Source organism: Sorex fumeus, unplaced genomic scaffold (genome assembly GCF_029834395.1).
Source record: "Sorex fumeus unplaced genomic scaffold, SorFum_2.1 ptg000029l, whole genome shotgun sequence".
Lineage (NCBI taxonomy): Eukaryota > Metazoa > Chordata > Mammalia > Eulipotyphla > Soricidae > Sorex > Sorex fumeus.
Window position 1 is genome coordinate 864,509 of NW_026606086.1, and position 23,305 is coordinate 887,813.

The 23,305-nt window shown below is 57.3% G+C and overlaps 1 protein-coding gene across 1 annotated transcript in view; it reads right to left on the reverse strand.

Annotated features, from left to right (window-relative positions):
- The window catches only part of LOC130024567 (CAP-Gly domain-containing linker protein 1-like), a 94,500-nt gene extending 75,161 nt beyond the window's left edge, over positions 1–19,339 (reverse strand). Inside the window, 11 exon segments of the mRNA XM_056115282.1 lie at positions 6,585–6,788; positions 7,019–7,084; positions 9,118–9,927; positions 10,133–10,277; positions 11,377–11,480; positions 11,835–11,854; positions 11,857–12,031; positions 15,536–15,758; positions 16,903–17,027; positions 17,977–18,518; positions 19,255–19,339. Of these exon segments, the coding sequence (XP_055971257.1) occupies positions 6,585–6,788; positions 7,019–7,084; positions 9,118–9,927; positions 10,133–10,277; positions 11,377–11,480; positions 11,835–11,854; positions 11,857–12,031; positions 15,536–15,758; positions 16,903–17,027; positions 17,977–18,518; positions 19,255–19,339 (2,499 nt within the window).
- Positions 19,340–23,305: the final 3,966 nt, after the last annotated feature.

Genomic DNA, 23,305 nt, shown 5'->3' on the forward strand with positions numbered 1-23,305 from the left:
GGGAGGATGGGACTCTGGTGTCTGTGTGCCCACAACTTGAGAGTTGTCTCCTGCAAATAGCACCAGGGATGAACCGACCATTTGGGACCAGCTGTGGGGGGCTGGGAGGATGAGCAGATGGAAGGACCTGAGATGGGAGGCAACCGTGGACGCGCAGCAGACCCCGACAATCGCCACTCAAGAGTACAGAGGAGGGGGTCTCCCCGCAACCAGAACTGACGGTGGGGGTGGGGTGGTGGGTGCGCTGTGTCACAGGGAATTACAGCACAGTAGATTTCATGGGAAACGCATTTCCGGTCCTTGTGTCCTCCGTCTTCGGCAGCCTGGCAGTGGGCTGCCCTTGGGGACACTCCTGGCTCCTTGCTGGGGGCTGGGTGGAGGGAGGGAACTCTGCCTCCTGCAAAGCCTGTGCTCCCTGTGGCCCCAGACTTCAGAGCAAAGCTCAGATATGCTTAGGCCCATCTGCCTTTTCCTTTTGTTTTGGGGCCACACCTGGTGATGTGAGGGGCTTCCTCCTGGCGATGCGCTCAAGGATCACTCCTGGCGGGGGACGGTCCACCTGGGATGCTGGGGATCAGGGATCGACCCTGGTTTGGCCTCACACAAGGCAAGTTCCCTGCCCGCTCTGCTATCCTGCACTTCCCCTATTTGTCCTTTTCATTCTGACTTCCGTTTGCATTTCTGCAGGAAGTTCAAATTCTGGGCTTATCTGCCCCACCTCAGTTCAAGATTTTTTCCATCCTGTTGAATTATGTCTTTTTCTCCTGATACTCTGGTTGAAGTTTTTGTTCTCCTGTACAGAGAGACCTGCTGGTGGCACCATACCCCCCAACCCAGTGCTTCTTACGGTTTACTCCTGCCTCTGCACTTAGCGATTGCTCCTGCCGGGGCACAGATGACTGGATGGGATTCCTGAGATTGAACCCAGATCAGCCACATGCAAGATAAGAAACCTACTCACTGTACTACCTCTTTAGCCCAAGATAAACACTTTTAAGAAAATGGTATACAGGCACAGAGCAATAGTTCAGCTGGTAGGGCATGTGCTTTGGCCAATCTGGCTTCAATCCCTGACGTTCCGTATAGTCTGCCCAAGCACTGTCAGGAGTGATTCCTGAGTGCAGAGCCATGAATAAGCCCTAAGACATCACCAGGTGTGGCACAAACATAAAGAAACAAAAAGAAATTGGTGTATCAGAATTCCATTGTAGAAACTCTTTGACTTCTTTGACTCTATAGTTCTTGATTGCTAGCCAAAAATCTTTTATAAATAAACCGGAGAATAATCAGTTATCACTGGCAAAAAGGAAATAATTTTATTCAAGTAGATAAAGAACATTGTTTGCTCAAATTTTAATACTGCTTTACATAGTTTGTGAAACAATTTCAATCGTGTTTATTACTCAAAATGTCAATGGATTACGATCTTTCACTGGTGAGACACTTGATAATCTCCAGAGGAAAATACATCAAAAGCATATATACAATTATAGAAGTTCTTATAATCCATGTAGCCCTGATGGTACATTATTTATCACGTTTTACAGAACTAGAAAACATTCAAATGAACATAAATAGATTCAGACTGGATGATCACCTTCTGATGGTTCAGGTCCTTCATTTAATTTTTTCTGATAAGAAAATCCAAAATTATTAATGTTGAATTTCTCATCATACATTCATCTAAAACCACAGTGGAAAAAAAGTAAACTTTGTAAAGACAGTAAATTGGTTATTGTAGGTGTTTCACAAGTAGCTTGCTATCTAATCCAGGAACTGCTGGAGATTTCTGCACAGTGCAGAGAATGAGGTGGCCGGGCCGAAGTTGTTGTTGTCGTAATTGTTGAGGTCGTCCCCGTTCCCTTTGAGAGCCACCTCGGACATCATCTCCACTTTCATGTTGAGGTCCTGATTCTTTCTTTGGAGGTCCACAATCACGGAATTCAGGAAATCAATCTGTGTTCAAGGAGAGCGTGAGACGGTGAGCCATCTGCGGGAGCCATGGGAGCCCGCCACAGAGGAGGCTGGGCCCCGCTTCCAGTCCCCGCCCCAGGGTTGGAGGCAGCCAGAGCTCCCCTTTCCCTTCCTGAGCACAAGCTCGCGGGTGCCCAGGAAAGACCCCAGGAGGAGATGCTGGTACCCCTCGGTTCTTCTCAGAGCAGGGAGTCAAGAGGGGTCTTCCCTCTCCTACAAAGACAAACTCACTTCTTTCAAATGAATGGGGCGGGGGGAAATCCCACTTTACAAAAGCAAGCATGACTGTAGGCACAAACATTCATGTTTCACTTGAAAACTGGCAGGCGCGTTGGGTCTGAGTGATAGCACAGCGGGAAAGGTGCTTGCCTCGCACGCAGCCAACCCAGGTTTGTTCCCTGGCATCCTATGGGGGACACCGGAGAGCAGCCAGGAGTGATTCATAAGTGCAGAGCCAGGAGGAAGCCTGGAGTATCGCCAGGTGTGGCCCCCAAAGAAAGTGTAAATAAAACCAGAAAAACAGACTGATTCTTTTTCTCCCTCAGGGCAAGTTCTGATGGCCAGTCTCTGAGAGTGCCCAGGCCATCCCACGCTACAGCCAAGAAACACAGATCTCTCTTCCTCCAGCTGAAACAAAATAAAAAAAAAAAAAACATGGAAATGTTCAGTTCCCAACAAGCCCATACAGGGTCCACCTGCACAGCCCACATGCAAAGTTCACTTCAGCCCACAAGTGCCCTCCAGGGCCACCGGCTGTTAAGTACAGAAGTGCAGGAAGTGAGGGTGTGCGGGAACTCCTCAGGGCACTGGGACCCAGATGGTCCCCTTCCTCGGAGAGGATTCAAACGATAAAGCGCTGCAGACCCGGGTGGGATGGAAGGGGTGTTGGGGAAGGAGAGACATCAAGGAGGCCCCAAGGCTGACTCCTGCTGCAGGCCAGACCCGAGCCTGGTGATGGTAGGTGCGGGCACCGGACTGCAGCCAAGTGTGCAAACCCCGGAGGACCCCACCCAGCTCTCTCCCTTGACAGGAGCAAGAAGCAGGAAGGCAGCCCAGAGGACCAGACTCCCCCAGCTCTGGGCCTAGAGCATGCGCAAAGAGGCTGGAAAAGCCACATGCTGGTGGGCGTTTCCGTTTGCGACTGAACCTTCCTGGCAGGGAAGAAGCCCTCCAAAGTGGTGTTCGACTCTGGCAAAGTGAAGATTTGCCAATGTGATGGGAGCCCGAAGCCCAGGTTCTGGGAGAGCAGCAAGAGGAAGGGCATTGGAGGGCTCTGGCAAGGACATGACCCCTTGACTGAAGGGATGTGTCCTTGTCCATGGGGCCTCTCACTCCTTAAGCATCACCTCTTGTGCTGGGAGCATGTGGGGGTGGGGTTCCGGCAGCATGTGCGCGGCCCCTGGTTCTCACGGGCGCCAGGGGAGCACAGCCCCTTCTTCCTCAGCTTCCCTCTTTTTGGCTTCTGTTATTTTAATGAATCAATTAATTTGGGGAGGGGCTTTTTGGGTCACAATCCGGCGTTGCTCAGGAGTGACTCCAGGCTCTGCACCCAGGAAGTACTCCTGGCGGTGCTTCGGGGACCATATGGGATGCCGGGGATGGAACCTGGGTTGGCCATGTGCAAGGCCAACACCCTACCTGCTATGCTATTGCTCCGGCATCATTCTCGGATATTTTAAATGGTAGATATTCCCCGACTCTTTTGAAGCATACACGCATATATACATATATACATGTCTGTGTATGTATACATGCTTATCTAGAACCTTTGTGGGTAATCAGTTTGGTTTGTTTGGGGGCCACACCCGGTGGGGTAGGGACTAAACCCTAGCTCTGTGCTCAGGGATCACTCCTGGCTAGGGTGGAACAGCTCAGGCTGTCAGCAGTCACTCGAGCCCGGGAAAGTGGGGCTGTGAGTTCAGAGGGCACTGGCTCACCTACAACTTCACTCAGGAATTACTCCTGGCGGTGCTCAGGGGACCATATGGGATGCCGGGGATTGAACCTGGGAATTCGGTGTGTAAGTCAAACGCCCTCCCCGCTGTGCTATCACTATGGCCCAGGATATGGTTTCTCTCAGGGCTGAGGCCGGGCCTACACAGCCCTGGTCACTACCATCACCCACCTTACTCTGCATCATCGCATTGGTGTTCCTGGTGTCCTCCAGGGAGGCCAGGGCCTGCAGGGACGCCTCCCGCTCGGCCAGCAGCTCGGTCTGCTGCGCCTCCAGCAGCGCCTGGTCTTTCAGCAGCCAGTGCAGCTGCCGCTGGAGCTTAGTGGCCTTCTGGCCCAGCAGCTGCTTCTCAGAGCCAAGGCTGTTCAGCTGCTCACGCAGGGCCGACTCCACGCGGGCGGCCTCCTCCTTCTCAGCCGTGAGCTCCTCGATCTCTTGCACCAGCGACTTCTGATCCCGAGCCAGCTCCTCGTAGGAGCTCTGCAGCTTCTGGATGATATTGTCCTTCTCCTTGGCCAGGGATAGGTTCTCCAGAACCAGCTTCTTGACATGCTCCTCCAGCTGGCCCCTCTCCTCCAGGCCCTTCTTGCACTCGGCCACCAGGCTGCTCTTGCTCATCTGCAGCTCCTCCACCAGGGCCTGCAGCCCCAGCTTGGCGACCTGCAGTGCGTCCTTCTCCGCGCCCACCCTCTGGAGCTCCTCCTGCACCGCCCTGCCCTCTTCCAGCACTTTCTCTTTCTCTGCCTCGAGGGCTTCTCGGTCCAGCCGCTCCTGCTGGCAGAGCTTCTCCGAGGCCCACCTGGCCTCGATGACCTTCTCCTTATCCAAGCGAATCGCTTGGTTCAACAGCCAGAGCTTCCTCTGCTCTTCCCGCAGCGAAGAGTTTTTGGCCTCCGCTTCTCTGAGTTTCAATTGAAACCACCCTCTCTCGGACTTCAGACAGAGCTTCTCCTTTGCCAGCAATTCATTCTCTGACCTCAGGGCCTTGCGATCCTCTGACATCAGCTCCATCTCTTCTTTGGCCGAGCTTAATAAGCAAGTTAAGGACTGCAGAAACAAAAAGCGGGGAAGAATGGAAACAAGAATGAGATCAAGCAGGCAAAAGCAAGCCAAGCACTTCATGTGGCCTAAATACCAGAAATGAAAATGGCAGAGTAGTCTTACCTGCACACGCGTGTATACGCGCACGCGCACACACTCACACACACACACACACACACAGACTCAGGATGGAGAGGCTCAAACACAGTTAGCTTCTTAGCGTCAACATAACTACCTGCCTATTTTGTGGATGGGGGCCCCACACCTGCTGGTGTTCGGGTCTCGCTCAGGGTTCTGTGTTCAGGGATCACTGCTGGCAGGGCCGGAGGACCATACGGGATGCTGGGGATCAACCCCAGGTTGGCCGAGTACAAGGCAGCACCCTACCCATTCTACTATCAGCCGAGTTGATTTTTGAAATGCCGTCTGAAATGATTCCTGACAGCTTCCCGGAAGGTGTAAGTACAGTTGGATCTTGACATTGGGGCATAAGATTTTTCCCCCCACTTCAATTCTTCTATTATAAAATGCATCACTCTGTCCTAGAAGGGATGCATTCAAAAACTAGTTTTCAATACAATTCAAAGAACTACAAAAAGTATTTTGTTTTGGAACTTTGTGCAGGAGGGGAAGGGAAAAGCAACCACTGCTTGTCAAACGATTTTCACAGGGACAAACAGAGGCAGGAAATGGACTTAGTCCCAAAAGTTATCCACTTTATAGAAACTCCAGACGAATCCACCAAGCTTTGGAGACTGAAGCCAACAGTTTTTGCTTGCCAAACACAGTAATTGTAAAGGCCCTCCCGTTGATCGTCGATTTGCTCGAGCGGGCCCAGTAACGTCTCCATTGGAGACTTTGTTGTTACTGTGTCTGGCATATCGAATACTCTCGGTAGCTTGCCGGGCTCTCCGAGAGGGGCGGAGGAATCGAACTCGGGTCGGCCATGTTGGCCGCTTGTAAGGCGAACGCCCTACCCGCTGTGCTATCGCTCCAGCCCGCCTTACAAGTGGCCAACAAGGCCGACCCGAGTTCGATTCCTCCGCCCCTCTCGGAGAGCCCGGCAAGCTACCGAGAGTATTCGATATGCCAAACACAGTAACAAGTCTCAAAATGGAGACATTAGTGGGCCCACTCGAGCCAATCGATGAGCAATGGGAGGGCAGTGTTAGCAGTCATTTGGGAGGGGCCCAGGGGCTCCAGGAGGACTGGCCGCACACGGGTCAGGGTCTCCCTCACCTGCTCTCACTGCCTGTCAGCAACGGGTTGTGCGTTTTCATTTCTGAGTCTCAATGCACACCACAGTTGAACCGCCATGTACTTTCCAGAACTTTCTACAGCAAGGGCTATCTTCTCTGTCCAGCTCAGCAGCCATGAGCCGCAGCAGGCTACTGGTGTGTGCTGGGCAGCTGACCGCTGACGGCCATGTTACCGGAAAGGGACTGACCTGAGCATGCACACGAGGCTGCTGGCCACAGAACTGGGCCAGCAGGTGGTCCAGAGAGGAGACGTAGCCCTGGCTGCGGTGCGTGGTGGAAAGCGGCCGGGCACCAACACACACACGGGCCATGGCCGCCATCAGCCGCGGCGCTGCCCTGCACCCACCCACCTTGGCCTTGTCGGCTTGCATCTTCAGCTCGGCCACCTCCCGCAGCAGGCTCCCGTTCTCCGCCTGCACCGCCTGCAGCTTCTCCTTCGCCTGCAGCAGCAGCTGCTGCAGGGCCTGCGGCGCCTCCTCGTGCTGCCCCTGGATCTCCACGCTGGCCTTGGCGTGCTCGGCCTGTAGAGCCTGGCACTGGCTGCGGCTCACGTCCACCTTCTCCTCCTGTGGGGAGCCGGGGGCCACCGTCAGCCGCCGGCCCCCTGCCCGCTCCCAGCACACACGCACACACACGAACAAACACGAACACACACACACACAACGCAAACACACAAACATACACACACGCACACACACGGCCCCTCTGCTCTGCTTACCAGCATGCACACACAAACACACATGCACACACACGCGCACACACACGGCCCCTCAGCTCGGCCGCTTTCGTTCAAGTTCTCCTGAAGACTACGAAGCGCTAGCCCCTTCCCCTGCAGCTCTTCGGCCAGGCTATCGGACTACCAGAGTCACAAGGATAGAGTGAATGGACCAAGGAGACAAACAGGAACGGGAAGGGGAAAACAAAACAGAAAACACGTATGAGAAGCCCATGACCCAACACAACCCCGAAGAACAGAGGCGTGAGGTGAGCGTGATTGCCTGAAGCTCACGAAGCCAAGGCCTTGGCGCCGGCACTTCTGGTGATGACTGTCTAGTGGTTATTGAAAACGGCCCAAACAGAGGCGTTTTCTAGACCTAACTTTGGCGTGACCAGAAAATAAGAAAGCCTATGAGAAAGACTGACTTTCCAGGGGCGGGGAGACGGCACAAAGGGCTGGAGTACACACCAGGCCCGAGTTGGAACTGCAGCACCACTGGGCGAGACTGAGATCGGTCCCCAAGCTGAAAAGCCCCACTACTGCTGGGCGGGAGGACCCCAGAGCCCAGAGCATGGCTTGGCGAGGAAGAAGGAAGTAAGCAAGGGAGGAGGGAAGCTAAGGATAGGAAGGAGGGAGGGAGGAAACAGGGAAGAAAGGGAAAGGGAGGGGAGGGAGGGAATAAAAGGTTATCTTTTTTTTTTCCTTTTGGCTTTTTCGGTCACCCTAAATGCTCAGGAAATTCTCCTTGGCAGTAACCCGGCCAGCTCACCGAGAGTATCTCGCCTGCACAGCAAGCCTGCCAAGCTCCCCGTGATGTATTCGATATGACAAACACAGTAACAAGTGTCACAATGGAGACATTACTGGGTCCGCTCGAGCTAATCGATAAACAACGGGAGGGTAGAGACAATGACAGTGACCCTATGGGATGATGGAGATGGAACCCACGTGGGCCGCGTGCAAGGCAAATGCCCTTCCCACTGTACTATCACTCCGGCCCCCAAGATTTACTTTCTTGTAGTTTCTTTTCTGTGACTTTAAAAGTTTGAGGGGGTTCAATATGAAATTTAAAATGGGGAACCTCTAATCCCCTAGACAGCAGTCACCCGAATTGACGTTTGTTACATCTTGATGCGAACAAGTGGGTCAGCTATCCCCTGCTCTGTCCTAGGAATTGATTCCATTTGTTTCAGCCAGTGTTTCTGGAATGCCAGCCAAGGAGTCCTGAGTCCTGAGAGGAACTCCCGGGGGTCTCGGGGCCCTTCTGTTATGTCTGTCAGTCCTGTCTACAAAACCCACAGCCCTTCCATCTTGGCCAACAGAGAAGTTTCTCCAACAAAGTGCCCAGCGCAGGGGGGAGCGGGGGGGGGGGGGGGGGGTGAGGGCACGTCCCTGCCACCACAATCCTATAGGAGGAAAAGGGCATCTCTCGGGGCTCCTTGGTGAGAACTGCAGCTTCCTCGGCTTGGCCCAGATCTCACTGTCTCGTCCTTCCCCAGGGTCAGGGCTACCATGAGAGTCCATGCCTGTGGCCAGCAGGGGGCCATGCTGGAAGGCGGACTTGGCCCAAGCACCTCTTAGAGGTTGAAAGGGATGAAATCTCTGCAGGACTGCGCGGGGGCTTGTGCTGCAGGGAGGGAGGGGCTGGCAATGAGAAATACCAAGATGGGCCACGTCACCAGCCTTGAGGGAGCTCAGAGGCTCAGAGGCATCGAGCACCAGCTGGGAACTGAGGCGCCTCGGGGAGAGGAGGGCAAAGCCCGTCACACGAGCAGGTGGTCAGCAAGGTCAGGGAAAAACCCTCGCGGCCTGACTCGAGCCCAAGTGTCTGGGCGAACTCGGCGAGTATGCAGCGAGCCCAAGAGGTGGGGGGCAGAGGTTTGCACTGGGGGCTCCTATCTTGTTTTCTCACTGGCCTCGTGAAGAATTCTCTGTTTCAGAAAGACCCCAGACGGACCCGATTAGCCGGGGCCAAGGCTAGCACGGCATCCAGGTGCTGGGGACCAATGACAACCCCCGAATCATGCCGACTCCTTCTCAGTCCCCTCAGAGGGAACCGCACGGGACGTGACCGGGAGACCTGTCAGCACCAAGCCGGAACACGGCGGCGAGCAGACTGACACACAGCATGCAGGGAGCGAGCGTGGAAGTGGGCGAGGGCGCCCGAGTACCAACCTGCAGCTCTCGGCCCGCTTTACATTCTCTAACTCCTGAGTCTGCCGCTCAGCCACCTGGAGCTGCTGCCTGAGCTTCTCCATTCCCAATTGACCTTCGGAACTGGCCTTCCAGAGCCCATCGAGCTGCAAGAGCTTCTGCTGGGTGGCCTCCAGCTGTGCCGTGGCATTGGCCAGGGCCTGGGCTTGCTGACTACACACGGCCCGCAACCCGTCCAGGTGCTTTACCTTCATCTCCGCCTCCTGCAGCTTGTTCAGGGCGTCCTCCATCTCCACCAGGTGCTGGTCCTCGATCTGCTCGAGCTTGGCCCGTGCGGCCTCCAGGCTGTTCTTCTGCTCCTGGGCCGTCCTGAACAGCCGCGACCTGAGCGTCTGCAGCTCGGAGGCGTGCGCTGCACGCTCAGCCGCCTGCTGGGCCTTCAGGCTCTCCACCTCCTGCTGGTACTCGAACTGTAGCCTCTCGATCTGCATCTTGAGCTCGGCCAGCTCGGCCGCCTCGGCGCCCACGCCCTGGCTCACAGATGCCTTCGGCTCACCCATGGCCTGTTGGTGCGGGGCGATGGCCGTCTCCAGCTTGGACTTCCTCAGTGCGATCACGTCCGCATTCTCCTTGTTGGCATGGTCCAGCTTGGTCCTCAGGCACTCGTTCTCCTTGGCGAGCTTCTCGGAGGCCGCCTGCAGGGAATTCACCTCCTTCTGGTGGGAAAACAAAATTTCCATGAACTTAAAACAGGAAGGAAAAGAAGCAGAAATAGAAATTTGTCTTTTCCAAACTGACTCTTTGCTTCTTCTTGTTTTAAGGAAAAGCTTCCAAAAAACGGGGTTCTAAAGGATTTGATTTGTGCTGCTCAACTGAAAATCAAAGCTGAGGCAAAGGCATGGACCCGACTGTCAGAACGAGAGAAAAACACTCATCAAGAGCAGCCTCCAGCCCCAAGGAGCAGAGATGTGTCAGCCGGGCCCTGCCAGGTGCATGACCCCAGGTATCCCTGTCTGATTCGGAGTCTCCAGCAGAAGTGGTCCCGGCGGGGTCGGCCAGGCCGCCCCGCATCCTTGCCTGCAGCCTGCAAGCCTCCGGGACCTGCCCGGGCTTTACCTCCAAGTCGCCTTTGGTGATGGACTCCTCCTCGACTCGGAACTGGAGGTCTTCCACTTTCCTGTGAGGGAGAGGGAGACGTTGTGAGGGGCGTCACTGCTGCCCCCCATGAGGGCCACCATCTTGTAGATGCGCCTGACCCAGCCCCCGGCTCCACACACAGGAGGGCTGAGAGAGTCGGGGAGGGCCAGAGCGAGAGTACAGCAGGCAGGGCGTTTGTCTTGCACGTGGCCGACCCGGGTTCAATTCCCAGCATACCACTATGGACCCCGGAGCAATGCCTGGAGTAATTCCTGAGTGCCGAGGCAGGAGTAACCCCTGAGCATCGCTGGGTTGACCCAAAAAGAAAAAAATGAATGTCAGCGAGTCCCCTCACCTTCGAGCACTGGGTGGGACCCGCAGGCTACAGGAGGAAGCTAAGCCGAGCCAACGCCAGGTGCAGTGTCATATCAACCCTTTCTGCCTCGCAGCTAACAGAGGTGGTTAAAAACTGACCCGCGGCGCCTGCCAGTCCCTCCCAGCCAGCACCTGTCCCCACAATGGGACAACTGAGCCCCTGGGGGAGAAGCAGCCAACGACTCGGGGGCGGGGAGGGGAGGGGCTCCCAGTGACTGTCGAGTCGGCACGTGGAGCTGAGGGGCTGAGCCAGGCACTGGCAGTGCCCCTGGGCACCACACTGCCGGGAGCCCATCTGAAAAGGCGGTCTCGGCCAGCACCCCGTGTCCATCTGTCTGCAGCCAGGCCTCAGCCCCGCGTCCGTCTGTCTGCAGCCTGGCCTGAGCCCCATGTCTGTCTGTCTGCACCCCGGCCTGAGCACCACGTCCGTCTGTCTGCAGCCTAGCCTGAGCCCTGTCTGTCTGCTGTCGTGCCCCATGAGTACTGTGGGTTTCCTCCCGCCTGGGACTTAACCACAGGGACTCCCACAGGGCCCCACTGGGTTAGGACAGTTCCTTGCCACCCAGCACAGGCCTCCTGAATACCAGGCCAGGTGGACACAGCAGGGAGGGCCGGGGGTGGCTTGGCTCCACTGAGCTCCCCCCCCAGCCCTCCCGGTGAGGCCGCGCTCAGGACTGGGCACCCGTTGGTTTCTGGTTCTCACAGCCCTGGAAGGCCAGGAGTGCCCCACCCGAGGGAGCCCCCAGCTCCGGGCAAGGCCTCACCTCTTCTCCTCCTCCAGCTGGTTCAGCAGCTCCACCTTCTCCCAGTCGGTCGCTTCCAGCATGGCCCGCAGCTCGTCGTTCTTGGCCTCCAGCTCCAGGACGTGCTGTAGAGGCAACGGCGCGTGAGTGGCCTTGCCCGCCCCCAACAGCCCTCTGTGGGCTGGCATCGCCACCTGTCACCACGGCAAGCTGAATGCATCTCCCACCTAAGCTACGGCGTTTCTGGAAGGCCAGAGGGGAACCGCACCACGAAAGCACCAGCGCGGACAAGTCGGCACTCCCTAAACCCCCAGAGGGCGAGCAGAAGGCGCATGCGATCAAACCACGCGCTGGACGCCACCGCAACGACGGCAGATGGGGACCCACGGCCTCTGCCTGCACCGCCTGCACCAAGCTCGCGCCCAGCCTCTACCGCAGGCGTCTCTCGGCCCCGGCACTGCCGTCTGCACAGACGTCACCTGGTCGTGCCCGTTCCGGCCAGGGCCAGCTCCTGCTCTATCTCCCCCATGTGGCTCGTGGCCTTGGCCACCTCCGCCCGCTCTAGGTCCCGCTCGGCCAGCAGCTTCTCAATGTGCTGCTGCTTCTCCTTCAGCGCCTCCTGGAGGGTGGTGGTGCCAGAGATCTTGTGGGCGTAGCAGGAGGAGGTTTCCGGCAACTGCAAAGGAAAAAGAGACGTGAAGGGGATGGGGCCGGCCGACACGGGCATGCTCGCGGTGATCCTCGGCAAAGCACATGGAGCAGTGCTGCATCCTTGCATATGGGCCAGCGACTCTCAGCAGAAACGTCTTGAAACCTTCCCGAAGATCCTTGGACGGGACCTGGGTTCCACTGACCTCGGGCCTCGTGGGAATCCAGAGACTCTTCTGCAGAGCCGGAGGCAGCCCCCTCCACAGCCCGCTCTGGCCTGAGCTTCCTTAAGGCTGAGCCCTTGGCTTGAGCTTGAGGCCAGCTCCAGCATCTTCAGCCTTGCAGGTCCGTCAGGGTCTCCCAGGGCAGCCTGTCCCTTCTCTCTTCCTCTTCCTTCCAGCTCACCTCGCTCTCCCGGGCACCCGCCCCATGCCTGAATAGCAGTAACCAGAGACTCTTGTCTCTGGGGATGGCCCCGTGCCCCCGCGGGTCACTGGGTGTGACCCTATAAAAGACCCTTGTGCCATCTGCCTTCGAAAATGGGGGATGAGAGGCTAGAATGATAAAGTTGCGGGAAAGGCGCTGGCCTTGCACGCCGCTGACCCGAGCTGGATAACAGGTACCCACCCCATAGGGTCCCGAGCCCACCCGGAGTGACTCCTGAGTGCAGAGTCCGGAGTAAGTCCTGAGTATTGCTGGGGCATGGCAAAGTCCAGGAAAAAAAAAGGAAAAAGTGGTGGGTGAGAATGTGTGAGGGCTCACGCCCAGCGAGCAGGACAGCAAGGGCAGCTCAGGGAAAGACCAAGCACAAAGGGAATGAGAGAAGAGGCAAAGACAGTGAGGAGGGGAGGGGAGTGGGCTGAAGTGCTGTGGGGACCAGGGGTCCTGTCCGTTCTATCCTGGGATCATGGTCGCTCATGGTCGCTCTGCAGACCCAGATCCCTCTCTGCACAATGACCCCTGCAGGAGGGGACAAGGCGGGACCTGATCTTCATTCTTCGGGCACACGATGGCGGGGGCTGCGGCGGGGGTGGCCAGGACTTCCTCTCCTTCTGCCCAGCCATCCCTGTTCCATCGCCCTGCTGCGGTCCAGCCGCAGGTTCTCTTGCCGCTTCCCCGCATCATCTGAGCTGCTGCCAAACGCCTCCTGACCGAAGGGCCCAGCAGGGCCCAGGCTGTCCACTGCTGCTTTGCCTGCTGGGAGCTCTCGAGCCACCTGGTTTTGTCCGGAGAGCGGGATCATCCTTGCCTGTGCGCAAGGACCTGGCCGTGATTTCCCGATACACTTAAAGTATATCTGGTCCGATTAAATGCCCTCCCCAGGGCCAAAGAGTCTGTTGGGGGGGTCAGGGAAGGTGCTTGCAGAGGTTCAAGATGCAGCACCATCAGGAGTGATCCCACCCCCCCAAGCAGAGAGCCAGGAATAAGCCCTGAGCACCCCTGGGTGTGGCCCCAAAACCAAATAATAACTAAAATTTCTAGGAGCACACAAGCTCTCGGGCCAGCCATGTGCAGTGCTCCCGGGAACTGCAGTCAACTCGGATTTCAAGGGGTGGCTGGGAAGAGCTTGGCAGCCTTGGGGGTCTAACACCAAGACCCGGGCTCAACCCCCCTCCACCGGGAGCAGCCTCCAAGCACCACGCCTGGAGTCCCTGAGCACTGCCAGTTGAACCCCAAAGAGCAAAAATAAAAACTAAGAAAGGCGGGCGGCGGTGTTCCCTGAGCCTCCTGGCCTGAGCGGGTGGGGCAGGCCAGACGCATGCGCTTACTGGGCCCGAGACAGCTCCCTGAGGAAACCAGCACAGGAGCGATGGGCTTCTTTCAGCCAACTATGGAGACGAGACTGTGAGGTTCAGGTGCCGGAGCAGGGAGAAAGCAGCACCCCTAGCATGGGGGGAGGCGCGTGCTGAGGGGCTGGGCAAGGTCGGGGCCACGAGCTGAACTCAGGATGCTGATGCCAAAGCCTCTGCCCTGCGCGTGGTTTGTGACACCCCAGGCTCCATCCCAGCAAGGCCAGGCCTTCTGTGGGAGCCTGGTACCTCAGAAGAGCAACTCAGCCAACAGACGAACAGGGAGGCCTCCACAGGGCGCGCACGGACCTGTGTGCATGTATGTATGCGTGCATGTATGTTCCGGTGGGCATATCTACACGCACCTGTGTGCATGCACGCATTGTGTTTATGCATGTATGTGCCTGTGTGTGTATACCCATAAGCCTGTGTATATACGGTATGCACTAGGTGTACATGTATGAGTGACTGTGTGTATGAACGCTTGTGTGTGCACTTATGGAATTATGTTGTCAAGGTATACTTCCGTGAAGTCACACAGAATCTTTCTATATTCCTGTCATAGACGCTAACGGTGATGTTCAGTTTAGGAGTGAGCTCCACCCTGCATAAAGATATGCAAGGCAGGGGGCAAAGAGCTGGAGAGCGAAGCCCCAGCGCTGTCCAGGCTCAATCCCGGAGGCCCGCCAGGAATAATCCCGAGCACAGAGGTGGGAGAAAGCCCTGAGCTCTGCCAAGTGTGACCCCAAAACAGAACAAAACAAGACAGCGGGGGGAGGCTGGAGATACGTCTCAGGCGTAGGGCTCTTGCTTGGAGGTGGGAGGCACCGGCAAACCCCAGCACTGCAAACGGCCCCTTGAAGCACTGTAAGGTATGGCCCACAGTCAAGCAGAAAAACAAAACCAAATTCCACAAATGGGCTGGTTCGCGAGGGAAGGAGAGGGGCTTCTGAGTCTGCTCTCCTCCTAAATGGTGAGGCGAAGGGAAGGAGGAGTCGGACGTGAGGATACAGGTGGGGCAGGGAAACCTGGTGGTGGTCGAGCAAGACAGGACTGGCCCCAGGCCTGTGCCCACGGCGCGTGGCCTCCTGGCTCCCGTTCCCATGTCATCTGTTTTGTATCTTCCGTTGCACACACACTCACTCCCTCCTCTTCCGCATCGAGGGTCAATGCACGGAGCAGAGGCGGCGGCAGGAAGTGCAGCCCCCAGCAAAGCCAGCCCCCCGGGACACCCTCTCCATCGTGGGCCCGTTTCCCTGTGGACAATATCTCAGGGCACCCTTGCATATTCAGACACACTTTAGTGTTTATGACTCAGATAGACGTGAGGGGAGAAGCCACGAGGCCCCAGCTTTGAATTGCGGCACCGCAATGGACAGAGGTCGAGGCCACTCTGCATGTGGACAGCGGTGCAGAGGGACAGGAGGGAGAAGGGAGAGACGGAGAGAGCAAAGAAGCAAGATGAAGGGCCAAGCGTTCCCCAGAGTCTCTGGGCCCTGCTCTGACCCTCAGGCGCCCCCTTCAGCTACCCCACTTCATCCCTAAGGTGGCCTGAGGCCAGAGAGGAGCCCTGAGCACCCCAGGAAAGGCCCATCCCTGCTCCTGTCACCGGTGGTGGCTGAGAAGCCACTCGCCTGCCACCCGGAGCTGCTCAGCCCACGTGCTCCTGCTCCGCCTCTCGCCCCTGGGGCTGTGGGAGTCTGTGGGGGCCCAGCACCCCGCAGTGGTGGGGAGCTGCTTACTAGTCCCGTGCGGCCGGGTCTGCTGCTCTCGAATGAGGCCCCGGAGCTGACGGAGCTGAGCGAGGAGGCCGAAGGGCTGCGCTTCAGCCTGGTGGGGGTGGTGGCCATCACACGCCTCACGGCGGCCACCTTGCCCTTGGCCGGCGTCGTGGACGGGAAGCCGATCTTGGTGACTTTGTGAATGGGAGCAAACAAGCCATACTTGGGCTGACACTGGAAGTACCTGCGGACAACGAGGAGGGGGGGACAAAAACACCTTCGGCAAGAGACACAATCGCCGACCCAGAAGTCCACTGAGTCCCACAGTCTCACACCCCCACAAACGAACACGCTCCCACAGCCCCACATGCCCACACACTCACACCCCAACAAACACACACACGCACCCCAAACAACACTCCCACACTCTCACACTCCCACCCCAACAAACACACTCACACTCACACCCCAACCAACACTCCCACATTTCCACAGCGCCACACTCACACTCACTCCCCAACAAACATCATACCCTCCACCAGCCCACACTCACACACACTCACAACCCAACAAACACACACACACCCCAACCAACACTCCCACACATAACCACCACAACCAACACACACTTACACTCACACCCCAACCAACACTCCCACACTTCCACACTCTCACAGCCCAACAAACACACTCACACCCCAACCAACACTCCCATACTCTCACACTCCCACCCCATCAAACACACACACTCACACCCCAACAGACACTCCCACATGTCCACAGCCCCACACTCACACACACTCACTCCCCAGAAACACACATACTCACACCCAAACCAACACACACTCACACTCACACCCCACCGACACTCCCACACCCACACACACTCACACCCCAACCAACACTTCCACACACCCACAGCCCCACAGTAACACACACGCACACCCCAACCAACACTTGCACGCTCTCAAACCAACACTGACACGCTCTCATTCCCCCACAAACACGCTCACACCCCCACCAACACTCTCATGCCCACGCCCCCACCAACACTCTCACAGCCCCACACTCACACGCTCACATACACACTCCCTCATACATTCACACCCACACTCGCTCGCATGCCGCCCACCCCCACCACGCAAACCAAGGGCGATTCCAAGCAGGCTCCCCGGCATCTGAAGGGCCACAGCAGGCCCGGAGGGTTCCTGCGGCCCGAGCACAGCTGCATATGGGGGCCCCAGGCTGTACCCACATCCCTGCAGGGTCCCCGAGTGCCACCGGAAGTGGCCCCGCCTAAGAACCAAGTGAAGTGGCCTGCAGTCCCCTCAGCGCCTCCCGGGCACCGTGCATGGACCCAGGCTGTCTGGGGGGGCAGGGGGACCCACCTCGTTCCGGCCACGGCACCATCGTTCTTGCCCAGTGGCTTGTCCAGCTCTACGCCGCACCAATCCCCCTTGGCGAAGTCCGTCTCCCCGAGGAAGCGCACCACACCGGCCTCCATGCCTCCCACCTGCAGGAGGGATGGAGGGACGTGGGTCAGGCACCCTGGACTGCGCACAGCGCCCCCACCCCCGCAAACGAACATTCTGGCTTCAGAGTCGGGATTTCCTGAAGAAACCCCAAAGGTCAAAGTGCCATTTCCCCCCGCAACCCCTACAGGGTGAGCAGACGCTGCTGCTCAGTGTCCATGCAAGGCAGCGGCATTCACACCCACTCGCTGTCACCGGTGGCCTGGCTGACCACACCCCCGGGAATCTCTGACCCAGGCCAGCCACCTGGTGTGGCGAGGGGGTCGCTGCCCCGTGGGTGTGGGAGCGGAGCACTGGCAACCCCACCGCTGGAGAACAATTAAGCCAGAAACCAGCTAAAGGAAAATGACTGTTCTCGTATCTTAGCAGAGTTCGATCTTCCAGTTCTCCTTCACTATGCCTTGGCTTGACGCTTGGCTCCCGGGACACAGAGCAAAACAGAATCACAGCGCTGGACACTGACAGGAATGCTGACAAACAGGGCTGGAGCACCGGGGGAAGGGTGCTTTGTGTGCGACCACCCTGTGACGCCCCAAGCAAAACCATCGAAAACCAGAGAAATAGAACCGATTTCCAACTTTGTTCATTGGTTTGTTTTTGAGTCACATTCAGAGTGCTCAGGGCTTACTCTTGGTTTGGTGCTCACGGATCACTCCGGGATGTGCTTGGGGGACTGTACATGGGACCAAGACTTAAACCCCGGGTCAGAGGCGTGCAAAGCATGACCCCTCCCCACGGCATGACCCCTCCACCCTGTTTTGGCTAAACTGGTAAAACTGGCAGCATCCCCGCACGCATCCATCACGCTGGAAACTGCAGGACCAGGCGTCCCGGCTGCTCGTGCTTCCACCCAAACCGCGAGTCTGGAGGAGCTGATGAACCAGACAGGCGAATGGACAGCCACCCGCGACCGCTGCCCTCGGCACTCACCAACACCTGGTCCCCGAGCTTCAGCTCCCGCTCCCCTTTCTTGAGGGAGCCAGCCTCAGAGAGGTTGGAGATGGACTCGCTGGTCGTCCTGGTCAGGCTGCTGATGTGAGGGGTGGCCGGTGCCTCCTTCGCGGGGGACTGGGGCACCTTCGCGGTGCCGGCAAGGGCTGGGGAGGCCGACAGGGGCGGTGTGGCACAGGCGGCAGGCGCTGGCTGCTGGCAGTTGGTCTCATCGTCGGCCTGCAAGCTCCTACTCAGCTTGGACGGCCGGGTGAAGATGCCCTTCAGCGGCTCGCACTGGAAGTAGCGCACACCCGCCACCGAGCCGTCGTTCTTGCCGATGGGCTCGTCCAAGACGATCCCGGCCCACTGACCAGGGGCAAACTGAGTCTCCCCGAGGAACTGGATGAATCCAGGCTTGTTCCCGTTCACCCAGACTCGTTCCCCGACCTGGAAGTCGCCCACAAACTCCTCCTGCATCTCCGAGGAGGGGGCGCTGGGGGTTTTCTCCCCAGGCACGGTCTTCTCAACGGGAGCAGCCGCTGGAACAGCAGAGACGGTCAAAAGGGTCAGAAGGGACAGGAAGGGCCTGTGCAGGTCCAGTTAAAGTGTGGTTGGGGGAGAGGGACACCCAGCAGTGCTCGTGGCTACTCCCAGCCAATGACGGGGGCTGCTTGTGGCGAAGCCTGGCCGGGCCAGCCGTGAAGCGGACGTGCTCACCTACCGCAGCATCCCAGGCCGCAGTCATACTTTGGGCAGCTCAGGGGAAATCTTTGGATACACCCCGTGATACTACGGACCAAGCCAGGTGAAAGCTCGAACCCAGTGTCTTATTTCTGCTGTGTCCACTGGCCCATCTTCTTTTTCTTTTGGGCGGGGAGCAACACAGCCAATGCTCAGGGCCTATTTCTGGTTCTCCGTTCAGGGTTACTCATGGTGAGGTTGAGGGTGGAGAGTCACATGGGGTGCCAGTTGCCCTCCCCACTGTACTGTGGCTTTGGCCGGCAATGAGGCCCTCTAGTCCAGGTGAGTCCACCTCCCTAAGCCTGTCCCCAAGCCCGGGCAAGGGAGCTAGCAGTTAGAAGGGAGCGGGTTGGTCGCCTCAGCTGTCACCGGTTGCCGTGACACTAAACTCACAGAACGTGACACTCGTGTGTGAGAGCTGTCCCCAGAGCCACGGACGTGTCTACAGCTCAGGGAGCCCTTCCTGGGCGAGGACTCGGGATGGGGTTCCCGGGTGGGAATGAGTCTCCGTTGGCCTGGGCTGAGCGCACTTACCGGCCGAGGGTGCCTTCAGGGCCCAGCTCCCATGCTTGAGGATCTTGGTGGGGGCCTTCAGCCCGCTGGGCCTCAGCAGACTCATGGTCAGGCGGTCAGATGCTGCCGCGGCCACTACCAGGCCCCGACCATCGAGCCCACTGTGGGGCCTTCTGAGGCACACTCGTTCTCAGGACTAAATCTCTGAAGAGCAGAGGAGAGAGTCTGTCTCAGGCGAGCGACCACAGCAGCTTCCGGAGCCCAGAGAGCTGCCAGTCTGGCACTCGCCACCCCGAGTGCGACCCCCAGTCTCCCGCACAGCCCCCTGAGCCCACCAAGTGTCATTCCTGCGCAAAAACTCAATCCAAAACAGACAAACAAACAACTGCCGATTCGGGGCCAGAGAGCAGAGGGGACAGGTACTTGCCCTGCGGGCAGCTGACCCTTGCGCCCTCCCTGCCATCACTCCCACCACCAAACACATTCAGGAGCCAGAAATCATCCCTGAGCACCGCGACTGTCACTGACCACCTCCCCGTCCAGACACTGACGAGCCGGCAGGCGACGCAGCAGTGATGGCTGGTCTTGTGTGTGCGTGTGTGCGTATGTACATGTGTGAGAGGCCCGGGGTTACACGTAGAAGCTAAGGCAAGCAACAGGCACACTTTTTTCTATGGGCTGAGAACTGCAAGGGAAAAGGGCCCAGCAAGACTGCGCCATGGGGGGCTGGAGAGCGATAGCACAGTGGGAAGGGCATTTGCCGTGCACGCGACCGACCCAGGTTCGATTCCCAGCATCCCATATGGTCCTCTAAGCACTGCCAGGACTGATTCCGGAATCCAGACCCAGGAGTAAACACTGTGCATCACCAGGTGTGAACCAAAAAGAAAAAAAAAATTGTGCCAAAGGGGAACGAAGGAGTTTTCGGCATTTCCTTCATTCCTTGTGACGCTGCCCAGGTTGGATAACCACAAGCCAGTATTAACTCCATTTCTTAACCCACAGAACTGAGGCAGACAGGTAGATGGGGAAAGCGTCCCCATGGCGATGGAACGCCGAGAAAGTCAACAAAAGCTTCATGGCCACCAAAAGACTACCTGAGTGCACGGGACCCAAGATCTTGTCAAAATTAACCCACATTATGAGGCCCAGAGCAGGCTGGACCCCCTGAGGGAATAGGAAGAAAGGGCAGGAAAGGAATTTCTAAGAGGACCATGGACCACTCAACTCTACCCCGTTGGCAACCACCCTAGCAACGGACTCTAGGTAGCTAGAAACTCCCACCAGGGGCAGCCTGGGGAAATCCCTAGATAAGCCACCTTGAACCAAGGGAGGGCGCTCATGTGTGCCCGAGCCCAGGTACTGCTCTTGCCTATGAGGTCCATCATGTCACGGGCTTCTCCCCTCCTGAGGTGTGGACTTTCAGACCGAATGCAACCTAGCAACATAACATGTTCAGTGGCTTTCCGCACCTCTGGAGAAGCCGCACTCTCTCTCGAGCGTGTTACTCCCTCCCTCCTTCCCCTTCCTAAAGGCCTCCAAATAAAATGTTTCTGCTTCATGCTCATCTCCTGAAATGCTTTTCTGCGAGGAGGACAAAGACCCGGGGGCATGAGGAGGTCGAGGATCGACTCCCTTTCCCTGAAAAGGGCAACCCCTCACTCCGGCCCAAGACCCCGGGAAGGCCTAGTGGGCGTCGTGGGGCTGGCGGGGCTCATCGCACTCAGCAGTGCCAGCGCTCCAGCCAGTCTCGGGGGAGTGATATATTCTCCTCTACTTCTCATCAGCCCCCCATGAGGGCCCACTGACTTCAGAGTCATTCCATATTTCAATAGAGAAGTCCGCAAGGGGCAGAGAGGCAGGACAGTGGGGAGGGCACTTGCCTTATATCCAGTTGTCCTGGGCTCGATCTCCGTCAGCACAGGGACGTTAGCCGGCCAGGGTCACCCCTGGGCACAGCCAGGTATGGCCACCCCACCCCACCCCGCCCCCACCCCACCCAAAAATATATATATATAACTAGTAAAAAAACTTAAACTAACTAAACATTAAAAACTATCATACACTAAAGAACTGTTAGAGAAAAAAGCCGCCCCCACGCGGGCAGAAAGCCCAGAGACTCAGATTCACCTGTGTCACACTGCACTCGCAGCTTCAGTACTGAGCTCTGCCAAACAGGCTCGTGCCAGTCTCGTGGAGAGACTGAAAATGGCAGTTGGAGTCTAGAATGTTCTGAGGTAGAAGTAGAATTCAGCAAGGAGGAGGGCATCATGGGCCATTCTTAAAGGGGCAGGCGCCACCCTTCGTGATGTCAGTGTCTGGCTGAGGCTCCGGAGGGCTGCCCTTGCAGACGTCAGCACTACATGGCCAACGAGCCTCTGGTCCCTGCGGGGCCCAGTTCTGGATCCCCGGGCCCTGTGAAAGTGGTTTCAGAAAACTTTTGACAAATGTTTGTCAGTTACAGATCTCCAACTGAGGTCATTCAGCATCCCCCGAGTGGGACCTGGACCCAGTGACCCTGCCCAAGGCACTCCTCAGGAGCCGGGCCAGGAAATCTGTGAGCCGGGGGGGGGGGGGGGGGTGGTGCTGGCGGGGGGGCAGAGCGACAGGGCAGAGGCCCTGAGCTCGACCCTGACAGCCCTGCTCTCTGTGTCCCCAGTGCTGTGAGCAACACCGGCCGCACCATGGCCAGGGAGTGGCCCAGCCCACTAAGGCCTGAGAGCTGTACAGAGGAGTATGGCCTGGCCTGCTCCGGATGGGAGCACAAGCTGAATAAGTGCGGGTCCCCTCGAGGATAAGTGAGCGGGAACTGGGGAGTGGGGGGGAGGTGGGGAGGGCGGAGTGACCTAACCTGGGGGCTGAGGACGGGACATCTGACGGTGCTCAGGGCTGACTCTGATCCAGTCAAGGGAGCTCATCCTGGCAGGACCTGGGTGGGGAGTGACGTACAGGGTGGGGTGGGGTCAGCCACAGGCAAGGCAGGCTCCTTGGCCCTGGGCTACCCTTCCAGGCAAGGATACCTATTTTCTTTCTTTCCTTTTGTTTTTTGGGACACTCGGCAGTGCTCAGGGTTACTCCTGGGTCTGCACTCGGGAATCACTCCTGGCGGTGCTCAGGGGACCTATGGGGTCAGCCATGCACCAGGCAAGCGCCAAGTCTTCATGTCAAGGTGCCCACGAAACACAGTGTGCAACAAAGGGACTCTGCAGAGAACGCCAGGGCCAGCAAACGCTACTTGGAAATCAATCAATTCTGAAAAAACACAAAAAGATGCAAAAGGAGGGGCTGGAGTGAGAGCACAGTGGGGAGGGGTTTGCCTTGCTCACGGCTGACCAAGATTCGATCACCAGTCCTGAGCACTGCCAGGAGTAATTCCTGAGTGCCACGTCCGGCGCTGCGGGGCAGAGCCAGGGGAGGGCCGTCAGGGTGAAATCAGCACTCGAGTCACACAGGTTTCGTCACTCAGGAGATGGCATGAATGCGTGCGTTTATTCAGAGCATAAGTACAGACTTAAGTATGTTTCCACAGCCCACCCAAAAGAAGGAAAGGGGATGGGACGTGGGAAAGTGGATGGGACAATGAGCAGAGCCATGCACTGTTGGTCAGCCACCTGGTGACCCTTTCGGCATAATGCTATTGGTCAGAACGACCTGCTTTGATATAGCTTTGACATATCTGCAAAGATTGTGCTGTTCCTCATACATCATTTACAAATCATTTACGAGGGTGCATTTTCCCCAAACTGAAACCTCCTGTACTGGGAAGTTGCCCAGCTTTGAGCAGGACAAAGGGGGAATGAAAAATCAAGCATTCTTTTACTTGGTCAGTAGGCAACACTGAGCATCACTGAGTGTGACCCAAAAAGCCAAAAAAAAAAAGAGAGAGAAAAAAACAGCGCAAAAGAAAATGTGTTTGAGCCTCACTGTCTCCCTGAGACTTGAGCACTCAATGCTGTGTGTGAGCCTAGTAGAGTCTCCGGCCTGAACAAGCCCCCACCCCCCCACCCCCATGCTCCTGTGTTTGGACCCTGACCCTAAATCCTGTGATGGGACCACGTGTGTCCATGAAAAA